At 36.9% G+C, this 12214-nt stretch overlaps 1 protein-coding gene across 1 annotated transcript in view; it reads right to left on the bottom strand.

Annotated features, from left to right (window-relative positions):
- Positions 1-12214, bottom strand: part of tsnare1 (T-SNARE Domain Containing 1) — a 131004-nt gene that overhangs the window by 79637 nt on the left and 39153 nt on the right. Inside the window, exons 3-4 of the mRNA XM_076148512.1 lie at positions 3420-3497; positions 2544-2613 (exon numbers count right to left, since the gene is read on the bottom strand). Coding sequence (XP_076004627.1) covers positions 2544-2613; positions 3420-3497 — 148 coding nt within the window. The remainder of the gene's footprint in view (positions 1-2543; positions 2614-3419; positions 3498-12214) is intronic.

Here is a 12214-nt window from a genome sequence, read left to right as displayed (position 1 = left end):
CTACAAATTGCATCATAGGCTGTGGTAAAGAGGAGAGAGAGAAAAAAATAATAATTTGTTTGCACTTAGTAACAAGTTTAGTTTGACCGTTGAAATTATTTTTCATAGTACTTTGAATAATTTAATTGTAACTCCTGAATTACAAGACCTTAAAACCTTCTTAGATCTTAAACTTCCAGCAGCTCTGGAATCCTGCCACAGGAATTCCCAACTAAGCTCTTACCAAAGCTACTGGATCCAGATCAGTGGTAAACCTGCCACATTACCCTTGACGCTCAGTTTTCTTTCCATCATTCAATATCATTTGAATCTACCTTAAATTCCATTACATTTCATATGGCGATTCTGCTACACATTCATTTCACTATTGCAGTTGTGCCCAATACGTTTAACGTGACCGGTCACGGACAGCACAACTAAAGCACAAAAGTGACTACGCTTATAAAGCTTATAAAGCTCATCAGTGAATCAGATCAGGTGACTCTCGCCTTGAAGACACCACAGGTAAACCAATAAGTTTGCACAGAGTCATAACAAAACATATATCAAACACAGCATTTACTATGCAACATGAAGCTGCCTGGCAACATGTTGGTACATCTCTGTATGACACCAAGATCACCCATTCTGCTTGCGGGGTGAACCAGTACAAGGCACCTTTGACACCTTTTAACCAACTTCCCACTGGAAACACTGTTTTGTTTTTATTTATTAACACCCATTATGTTACTTCTACATCAGACACTGGAATTACAGCTACAGACAGACTGACTGCCATAACTCTGGCTGACCCGATAAGTCTGCAGTGGGTCCTGCCAGGGTTGAGTCAATTTTGGCAGGCTAGTTCATTGTTGCAAAAATCATTGAAGCTTATAAAGAAAGGCTGAATTAACACAAACACTGTTGTGGACACTCAAAACATCTGAGCAGAACTTCTTGTGTTACAAAATATTTGCTCACTGGATAAATCTGAACATAATAATTTAATAAAAATAAAATTATACAAATAATAATAACCTCAATAATGACAATGGGATTATTTTTCTTCATCAGAGACTTGTACCTTATATATTATATTCATATTAATTTAATTTTGAATTAATATATATTTAATTAATGTATTTGAAATGAATAAACTGTGTGAAAATACTTGCTATATTGATAAGTTGTATAATAAGAAAGTGATTACGGTGAACTGAATCAGCAGACCAAGACAAATAATCTTTTAAAATACAATAGTGAAAATGTATGTGAAAAGCATGTCAAGCTGAAGTGAAAACACTTACTTACTTACTTCTTAATTTATTTAAATGATGAGCTCTTCAAAATTGTATGTTCTTAAGACACAAACTACTGTAGGAGCACGATAGTCATACATCCATAAACAGTAACTGATGAAGACATTTTAAAAGTGGAACAAGCAAGACTATAATAATAATTCACAAGGATTACAATCTTAAAATTCCTCTAAATAGAGTTCTATTTTACCTTCCCATTTTACCTTCCCATTTCACAAGATTAGCATAGCATTTGCTCAACTTTAAAGTAAGCCCAACACAGCTGACCCTGTCAAAGCAGTGCATCAGAATCAATCAATCAAATTTCCAACAATATCAAACTATTATTATGATTTCTACCACCACAAGTTCAATTAAAAAGCACATATATTGTGTGGAATATGACATGTGTGCAAACCTTCAGTAGAGTCGCGGCCAGTTAACAAAAGAAACACATCTACACTTAATAGAGCAGCAGGACTCCTCATGTGCACTATGGTCATTCCAACAATTATTTTAGAATACATACAAGTGAGTAATGAACCTGTTTTGACAGAAGTAGTGGAACAAAGTACATATTTTATTTCAGATTTCAGATCTAGTGAAGTCAAAGTCATTATCTGCGAAAATAGAAATACTTCCCTCCAGTATAACATTCCCTCCAAATATACTTCATGAAAATACTAGAATGAAGTACTTAACTTTTTTGCTTTACATCACTGAATGAAATGATATCTTCTTTGTGTTTTTGTTCACACATTCCTGGCTGCTATCTGGAATGATTATTGAAAAGGCTAATGGCTGCTGAATAACACAAAACATCAACGCAATGTGATTTCCTTCGCTTGGAGAGAAAGTGTGTTATTTGTACATAGCATCAATACAGTAGAATAAAAATGTAAGTTGAAAATAAGACAGCAAAGCAATGCGAGTAAGGTTTCAAGGCAATTATAAAAAACAAATTCGATAGAACAGATGACATGCCAGCCAACACAGTGGGATGTAAAGCATTTTCAACAGATGCAATCATCTCAGATTGGCCACTTTGTCATCAGCATCGGATCTGTTAATTGCTGGAATCTCAACTAAAAAAAGAATAATCAATAGGAAAGAGGGCGACGGAACAAAGAGAAAATAAGTACTTTTCAGGAAAGCTGAGATAAACGTGACACTCTATTACACAGAGCTGGACAACAGAGCCGGCTACAAAGAATGAAAGTGCAGGGATTTTTTAGGTTTGTGTGTGTGTGTGTGTGTGGTACTTACAGACTCTGTCGCAGTTCTGCTGTATCTCTCGATGTTCCCAATGATTGAAGATTTTTCTCTAATGTGACAACTGGAGAGACAATTGAACAACGCTCACATACATGCACATGCTTGATTTTCCTACTGTACTCTTTACATTTATTTCCTGAACCTACCCTAAAGCTAATCCAAGATTCAAATCTAATCAAATAATTTTAAAAGGAATCTAAATCCTATTTAGAATTTTAAAGGATAACTTGTTTTGAACTTTATCTGTTTATATAAGTGGTAAATATAAATACAATGAGTAGTGGCAACTGTACAAGCGTACATAGCGTTTGGAAAACAATGTTATGCCTCACATAATGTGAGGAAGACGAGCTGCTCAGAGACGGGTGAATCGGAGAAGGGAGACCATATTGAGCACATACAACAACCACAAGTTTTGTTTGGAACTAGTGGACAAGTGTCAATGAGGTTGCTTTTGTTCTATGCCTGAATCGGATTGCTCTTTATGGGCAGGGCCAAAACAAAAACAATTCTCCAATTGATAGGGGCCAACTACATAGATGTGAAAAACACATTAATAAGTACCACTTATTTTTGTAATTCTAAACCCAAACGTTATTTGCAGAAGTGATCCTAAGTTTAGCCCCAAACCCCTTATCCTAAATTAACCATAACCCTAATAAATACTCTACTATAACTTTTTCACTACACCTAGTGTCTTGTCTTTATTTTCAAACTCAAAACTAGACCTAAGCCGGAATGACTGGCTAAAATGTTTTAACGATCTAAAATTCAAATTACACACACACACACACACACACACACACACACACACACACACACACACACACACACACACACACATTTACTGATGAATGTTTACTTTACCATTGGCGTTGATCTGGAAAATATTTGATGAGGTCTCTTGAAACACATCTTGCAATTCTGCAGGGCTGACCTGTGTGGCTTTGGAGAAAACATGGTGTCAGCACATATCTTAGCCCAGCAGTGCATGACGCTGCAGCAGACAGAACCCCTGTTGTGAGCTCACCACACACTGACAGCATCTCTGACCTTCTGAAATGAACACAAAACCATTAAAAATACCAATTTTGGGACTTTTTTTATCACAGTGTGTCGGTATGTTTCTCCGTTCATTTTTTATAGTCATGCTGTTCTTGTCTGTCATTCAGCCTCACCAGAATGTTAAACTCAAGAGTCTCACACACACAATTAGATTAAATTAAATGTTAAAACTCTGAGAAGATGTAAAACACAGCAATTATTTTTATTTTACAAAACAGCATACATAATACACAATACCACAAGGCAAACAAGATATATTAACTGTCCAGTTCCTGGCTGAAGTTCTTTTCAAGTATTTCTTCCTTGGCTTCAGAAATCGGTCTCACAAACATTTCCACTTCTGCCGACACACACTCTCCTCTTTTTCCAAACTCTGGGCAATTTCCCTCCATGAGTTGTTGCACAGATGGACGTCTTTGTACTGTTTAATGAGGAATTAGAAAGATGTCGACCATGTGGACGAGGCTCTCCTTAAGCATGTTGCTGGGTCTGAAAGCTACAGGTATAGGCTTGTTGAAAATCCTCCTGGGTTTCTCAGATACTTCTGACTCATAGGGAATAGCAATGTTTTTGCATTGGTTCTTCTTCTAGAACTACTGCGTGTCCACTGATTCTGTAGCTGTCCATAAACGCATCCCCTCAGGATAAAAATCAAGCCCAAATCCAGCCCTTACAGTGCTAATGGATCACTCACACCACCTGTACAAAATCAACTCATCTGGGTGACCTGCTATATTCCCCATCCCGTCCATAATTTGACAAGACTTTCCTAATAAGAAAAAGTCTGTCTCATCATCTTAACACTAGTAAGGGTCATTATTGTGAAGTTAAGTGAATCTGTAGATTGGATCAATATTCATTTCACTTGGAAAGCACAAAGGCACTGATGCACCATGCAAAGTACCCATGAGGATAGATAATATGACCTTCTTCTCTGACATAATCGCCAAAAACAATAATAATGCACATGCACTCTTTGCCACTGTGGACAGACAAACAAATCCTTCTGTCTCAGTAGCCATTGAACTTCTATCCACCAGGGCCTGCAATGAATTTGCCTCCTTCTACTACTCTTAAAAAAGAATAATGTAGACAGGTCGTTGATGAACAATTATAGGCCCATATCAAACCTCCCGTTCATGAGTAAAATAATTGAAAAAGCTGTTTTTCAACAGGTGAACAACTTCCTGGCACTAACTGCTCTTGTTAAGGTTTTCAACGACACACTCAACGCAGACAGTGGCAGAATTTCAGCATTGGCATTACTGGATCTCAGTGCTGCATTTGACACGGTCGACCACAACATATTACTAGACCGACCAGAAAACTGGGTAGGACTCTCTTGCACAGTACTAAACTGGTTTAAATCATATTTAAAGGACAGTGACTACTCTGTATGGATAGGCAACTACACATCTGAACAGACAAATATAAAGTGCGTAATCCCCCAAGGCTCCATTCTGGGGCCTCTACTGTTCAACATCTATGTGCTTCCACTCGCTCAGGTTATGGAAAACAACAAAATAAGTTACCATTATAATGCAGATGACACACAAATTTACATAACCATGGTACCAGGAGACTATGGTCCAATACAAGCACTAAGTAAATGCATTGAACAGATCAATGACTGGATGTGCCACCATTTCCCTCAATTACACAAAACTGAGGTGGTTGTTTTTCGAGCCAAGGAGGAGTAAAAACCGCAGACCAAACCTGAGTCCATGACCTGAAGTCATGGAGTCCATGGTCTGAGTCCATGACCTGTAGTCATGGACTCAGACCTGAATTTCAACAACCACATTAAGACAATTACAAAGTCAGCCTTCTATCACCTTAAGAATATATCAAGGAGTAAAGGATTTATGTCTCAGCAGGATTTAGAAAAACTCATCCATGCATTTATCTTCAGTAGACTCGACTACTGTAACGGGTTCTTTACAGGTCTACCTAAAAAGTGCATCAGACAGCTGCAGCTGATCCAGAACGCTGCTGCTCGAGTCGTCACTAAGACCAAGAAAGTGGATCACATCACTTTAGTTCTGAGGTCCTTACACTGGCTTCCTGTCCGCCAAAGAATTGACTATAAAGTACTACTGCTGGTTTATAAATCACTGAATGGTTTAGGGCCAAAATACATGTTTGATCTTCTGCTAGATTATGTACCATCCAGACATCTCAGATCGTCAGGTTCGGGTCTGCTTTCTGTCCCCAGAGTCAAAAGTAAGCATGCAGCATTCAGTTTTTATGCCCAGCATATCTGGAACAAACTCCCAGAAAAATGCAGGTTAGCTGCAACTCTCACATCTTTTAAATCAAGTCTGAAGACTTTTCTGTTTGCCGCTGCCTTTAATTAAACAAAATCATCTTTCTTTCTACTGTAACTCAAACCTAATTTTACCTGCTTTATTCTGTTTTAGCTTGTTTTGATCTGCTTAAATTGTTATGTTAATTGTTATTTTATTTTATATTTATTTTATTTTTTTATGTTTTTAATTGTTACTATTATTTAAGTGTCCTTTTAACTTAATTTAAGTACCTGTTTTATTATGTTTTAGCTTAGAACCCTGTGACCTCTGCAGGGGTAAGTTTATCCAGAAATAAATCCTTTGCGAGATAAGGTAACCTGTTCTATCCAGAAATAAGTGGAAATCCTTTGTGAGATAAGGTTACCCATCTTATTCAATATAGAAATAAAATAGAAATCCTTTGCAAGATAACCTGTTTTAATACGGAGTAAACTAAAAAAAAGAGAGGAATAAATCAAAGTAAAACAACTACGGGAGAAACTATTTTTCATTGTCTTTACATTTTTCTGTTTTAAACTGTACTTAAGTGTCCTTTTTAGTTTAAATTTTCTTTACAATTTTCTGTTTTTATTGTATCTTTTTTTTTATGCAATTTGTTCTTATTGAAGCAAACATTGTACATGACATTGCGCATACAGTTGCAGGATATTTTAGAGATATTTTTTTATATAGAAAGAGGGGAAAGAGGAGAGAGAGAGATAGGGAGAAAGAGAAAGAAGTTGTATTATCACTACTATTGTTGTTGTTGAACTTTATACGTAGACCCTGAGGTAGAGTACAAGTAGATTGGAATTGTTTCTATTGTATAGTTGAATAGTTAAATAGTTTTTATTGTATCTAGGTGTCCTTTTCTTTTCCAGATGCTTTTATAATATTTTATTGTAAAGCACTTTGAATTGCCTTGCTGCTGAAATGTGCTATATAAATAAAATTGCCTTGCCTATGTCATCCCCCTTTTTTCATGGTTACACAGAACCTGGGTCACAATGACTTACATAGGGTATTAAGTAATAAATGCCATAGCATCAACAGACTGTTTACATCTCTAGAGATATCTACCTACCTAGGTAAACTCTATTGATTCCGACAGTTTCTATTATGTTGGTTTCAAACAGCACATGAAAGGAGACAGTTTACTCAAGGCAAAAGAGTAGCAAAGAAGACACTGTCCATTTTTATGTTGATCAAATACTATGTAAAGGCTGAAATAATGGACATCAATTGGCATTGAATTGCTATTGAGATAAATCAATTAGTGATCAGAGATAGCACAGTAGACACCTATCGTTATTGAAATGTGTTGTATTGTGGTTTTAATTATAGAGTGGACTTTAAAGGCTGGGGGATTGTCTAATATAGAATCTAACTACAGTTATTATAGCAGACTGGCTGGGGAAAATGTCATGGCAGGAAGCCGCCGGCTGGCAGCAGGGGTGGTGAATCTCTCATATAAGTCATGTAGGCAGGACCATTTTCCCAGTTCAAAAGCACGTCATTGCAAATGACAGGGAGGGTTAATGGCCTGTAGCCATTACAGCAGACTGAGATCAACATCACGACCTGCACAATATAAGCCGCACACATAAGCCAATACCCTACCTTTTGGTGGATACTGTGCACAGAAATCAATGCAGTGGGCAACTTTTTAGTACATACTTGCAGTAGCACACACATATGTGCAGTTAAAATGTCCCTAGATTTGACAGAAGAGTCTGACAGGGACAGACAGAGGAGAACTAAAAAAGAGGCTAAAATAGAAAACTTAAATCCTTAGTATATATTATTATTATCTTTAGTATATAATAGTAATATAGCTTAAGGCACTGCATTCAAATTAGTATCAAAGTAAGAATACAGTATAAGTGCCCCCTGACAGATGACAGGAAGCAAGGAAACTAAAAAGAAAAACAATTACCTTAATTTTGTACCATTAAATTGAAAGTAAATTTGAACTCTAAAAAGTAATAAGTAACTACAGCCATGAGCTGAATGTTATCCACATGTACAGTGGTTGCTTCTGAACTGCAGGACAAAGCTGAGAGCATTGAAATTCACTACCTCAAACCTCAACATGCAAAACTGGGCTGCAAACAGTAACACAAAGATGGTCAATTGAACATCAACAAACAGGGATCTTACAGTCATGAAAACCTGGAAAATCATGGAATTTGTCATGAACAATTGTAATATGGATTGTAATCTTGACAAGTCAACCTCAGAAGGTAAATCCATTAAAATCATACTGTACCAGGAAACCAGACAGTTTTCCTTAATTTTCATAGACTTATTGATATTGTTAACAGAGTTTCTTGAGTAGTTCTCCCTTGGAAGTAACCTGGGTGAGTCATCGTTTCAATGCTAAACATAGTTTTAACGGTCTTCTGAAAATTACTAATTTTGTCGAAAAGGAAAACACAGCACATGATGGGTGTATGTTGAACTTACAAGTTTGTCATTGTTATTGTAAAGGTTACTTTGATCCTCATACCAAACAAAGGTAATGGAAAAGTGTTGTCAAAACTTAAATTGAAAGCCTGGTGTGTAAGCAAAGTATGGTTTGTTTTTACATACCTATGTGAAACCAAGCCCTGGTTCAGTTCAAGCTTGAAAGCACCAAATACAGGAAGTGAAAGGCTTTGTGGGATTTTACTGCCTGTTACATTGGGTTCTGTGCAATTGCAGATAATTGACAGCCACACCACTTTTACTGTGTCTTATTTCTTTCATTACTTCATTTCATTCACAACATAACAGCATGTAACATAAAGTATGCAACCTCTTATTAGCCCGGTTTCCATTGCCTTTTGGACACTTTGAAGTTGCAAATTTCCCCAAAACTTTTTTCCTATTTTTGATTTGTGGCAAGTCGATAAAGGTTAAATTTGCAAAATGATAATGGCGTTCTGCAGCATCTGTTCATTGCCTCCTTTTTGCGAGAAATAGAGGTTTGAGGATATAATGGTTATTCATTTTCTAAGAGCTATACAATCACTTCAAGTCTGTTCCATGTTCTCTGGGTTTGTGTTGATCACGAGATGAGACAGTAACTCCTCCTATTTGTTTACACTGTCACTGCTGCTGTGTACAGTGTAGAAACAACAGGCAAGATTTATTCAAATAGTGTCAGTCAACAGGAACACTGACAATTGACATTTGATGGTGTTTTGCCGAAAATTGTCAATGGAAACCCAGCTGCTGACTATTCATCATGACTGTATAGTGTAGTACACTTGCTTGTAGTGTGTTAAGATGGTGACAATATTGTGCTGTGCTTATTATGACTGAAGAATATTAGTTATAACCTTATTGTTCATTGCTAATGAGAAAATGGAGCTATTAGCCGATGGCAGTGTTGCGACATCAGAACACAATGAGTATTAATGAATATATAATGTAGCAGCTCCGACATGGATGTTCATACAGTTGCTACATCATCATCTGGTTGTCATGCCATTAAAGCAGCAATTACATCACAACACTGTAAATTTGAGGAGAATGCTTGTTGCGCCGAACAGTGAAAATGCAATGCAATGTGAAAAGCAACAAGACCAGATAATAAGACACAATGAATAACTGAAGTCAAAATCTGGTGTGGACCCCAAGAGTGAAGGTTCCCTAAGAAAGAAACTGAGAGAAACTATGTAAACTCAACAAGTGGCCTGTTTCATTTGTTAATAATGCCTCCTATCGCTGGGGCTCCAACACTTGAACCTGTTCCAACCATTGAAACATAACAGTAGAAGTTGTATCTTGGTCTTGACCTTGGTAAAAAAAAATCACTTGTCCTCAACTGCAACAAACTGAAGCATGAAAGTGCCCTAAATGGTAAATGAGTGTAGAAATCTGTGCAATATTATTTTCCAGGCCCTGAGACCTCTGCTGCAGACCACAAGTCATTAACTTAACACTGAGAAATCACCCTTTCACAACAAGATTGTGAGACATTTCCAAATGGGTAATTTTTCAATTTAAAGACCTTTAGTGCCTCTTTAACATTATTACCACAATTCCACCATTAGAACACACTTTGTTCAGCTCTCGTACACCATAATGGATGGATATCCAGTATTAATGCTAAAGTGGTGGTGCACACAATGATAGTGAGGTCATGTAAAACTCACATCTTTCGCTGTGAAGTAGCCCACAGTAACTCACATTTCTATGCAGTATGTATTCAAAGATGTCGTGGTGATGCTGGTTGAATGATAAGAGGGGAAGACAGTAAGCAGTATCCTAGAAACAGCCTTGTTCTCTTTAAAAAACAAAATGTAAAAAATGTAAATAAGGCACTTGGTGCATCATAAGAGAGATAAATATGTCTCCCTACCAGGAAAGGATTAGAAGTAGAAACAGGTGGCACATTAGTCAGACAGTGAAAAAGTGCAGTGGGAAGTAGGTGGCCATGGTGTGAAGACTGGGTGGGTGGATTAAATTACCTATAAATGTAACTTCCAGAGTTTAATTCTCATTGCCCTATATGGAGTTTAAGTAAAATGTGCACAACCCTTACTGCATACAGCTGCACAACAAAATCAGAAAAGCGGTAATAAAAGTGTGGTAGTTTATGCATTGAGTACTAATCATTTGTTGAGGCAACATTGATCAGCCAGTCAGTACCCCCTCATCCACCAGCAGACACTGCACTCTTTAAGCTTTTTTAATCATTATTTATTTAGCGCAGTGCTATGTAGTTTGTCTGATTTCCTTCGAATCACATCCAGTATCTACATTTTGGGAGGCAACAGAGCACACAAGGGTCTCTTTACAATACTGTCCCCTTAGCTGAGGAAATATTTAAATATTGTTACAATAACTGATTTAAGGTTATTTTAACATTTATCCTTAATGTATGTCACTTCAATATTTTGAAATATATATATATAATAAAAATACTGATGCTCACTTTGTTGCTTTAGGTATCAGCTACCTAACATGTATTTTAATGAAGTAGTTTGTGTTAATTCCCTTCTGTTGGGCTAAATACAGATATCAAGCATTTAAGAGAAACATGGAGTACATTTAAATTATTTATTTATGTATTCAGCAGTGCTTTTGACTCATCAAATGGCTTCTGGACATCTGTCACTTCTAATATATATATTGTGTATATATATATATATATATATACAGTGTTCATAAGTACCACAGGTGGGGCCTTTTAGCTGGGTACAAGGACCCAATGGTGCCAGTGGAGGTGTTTTGTGGCCAACAAAGGGCTGTGGTTGAATTCAACATCTGGCTTGAAAGTATGCAATCGTGGCAGTGTGGACTATAGGGTGTTCCCGCAAATGAGCAATGGTGCTTAGTATTCTCATAGTGCAGTGGTTCCAAAAGTGAAGGGCGCAGAGCTACTGCAGGGGGGGGCGCGGTGCGTGATGGGAAGAGGAGCGATATGAATAGCTACTGCCTCAGGAAAAAGAATGATGCACCGATCAGCCGTTCCGTATTGTTTTATATGTTTTTTATCAATCGATGAATCATTAATAGCTGATGATTAATGTTTTAACTGTATTTAAAACTGTCAAGTGTCATGCTTCAAGCATCCTGAATCCTCTCTAGTTGCATGACAAAAGGTCTTGATTCTTGAAAGGTCTCGTCTGAAAGAGAAATCAATCTTGTCTTCCATTTTTTAACCGCATAAACTGTTCATTGAAATTTTGACGGTCAGCATTGTATATTATAAAGATGTTTATATATAGAATACATAACACATGTAACAGTTACAGAAAAAAACTCTTTTATATTTCTATTTTCTAAGGTCAAATCGCAATGAACTTATTATAGATAATGATCAGAGCGGCACTGTATTTTCTGTCGTATTTTAAACTGCTGAATAACTAATACAAAGTGCCCTGAGTTCTCATTCTGTAATAAGTGAGAATCCTGAGCACACCAGGGATGCATTAACATCTTGCCCTCGAATAGTAGCTTGTTGATAGCACAAACCTTAATCAAAAGCTCCCATCTAATTACGCCTGTGGTCAGTGGCTGTCTCTCCCCGGTGAAGAGGACCATTTGCTCTATTTGATTTGATCTATCTATCTATCTATCTATCTATCTATCTATCTATCTATCTATCTATCTATCTATCTATCTATCTATCTATCTATCTATCTATCTATCTATCTATCTATCTATCTATCGAAGCATTTACACCTTGCGTGAAAATACCATCCCGTTATCGATAAGCCAATAAAGTCATAAACTCAGGATTTCTACAGGAGTTTACATGTTGTGGCTTATAAACACCTTCTTTTCACCTTTTGGGTAAGGAGAAAATGGTCACAG

Source organism: Genypterus blacodes, unplaced genomic scaffold (genome assembly GCF_046128005.1).
Source record: "Genypterus blacodes isolate CSIRO-AG114 ecotype Tasmania unplaced genomic scaffold, CSIRO-AGI_Gbla_v1 ptg000040l_1, whole genome shotgun sequence".
NCBI lineage: Eukaryota > Metazoa > Chordata > Actinopteri > Ophidiiformes > Ophidiidae > Genypterus > Genypterus blacodes.
This window is presented reverse-complemented; position numbering and strand designations above follow the sequence as displayed.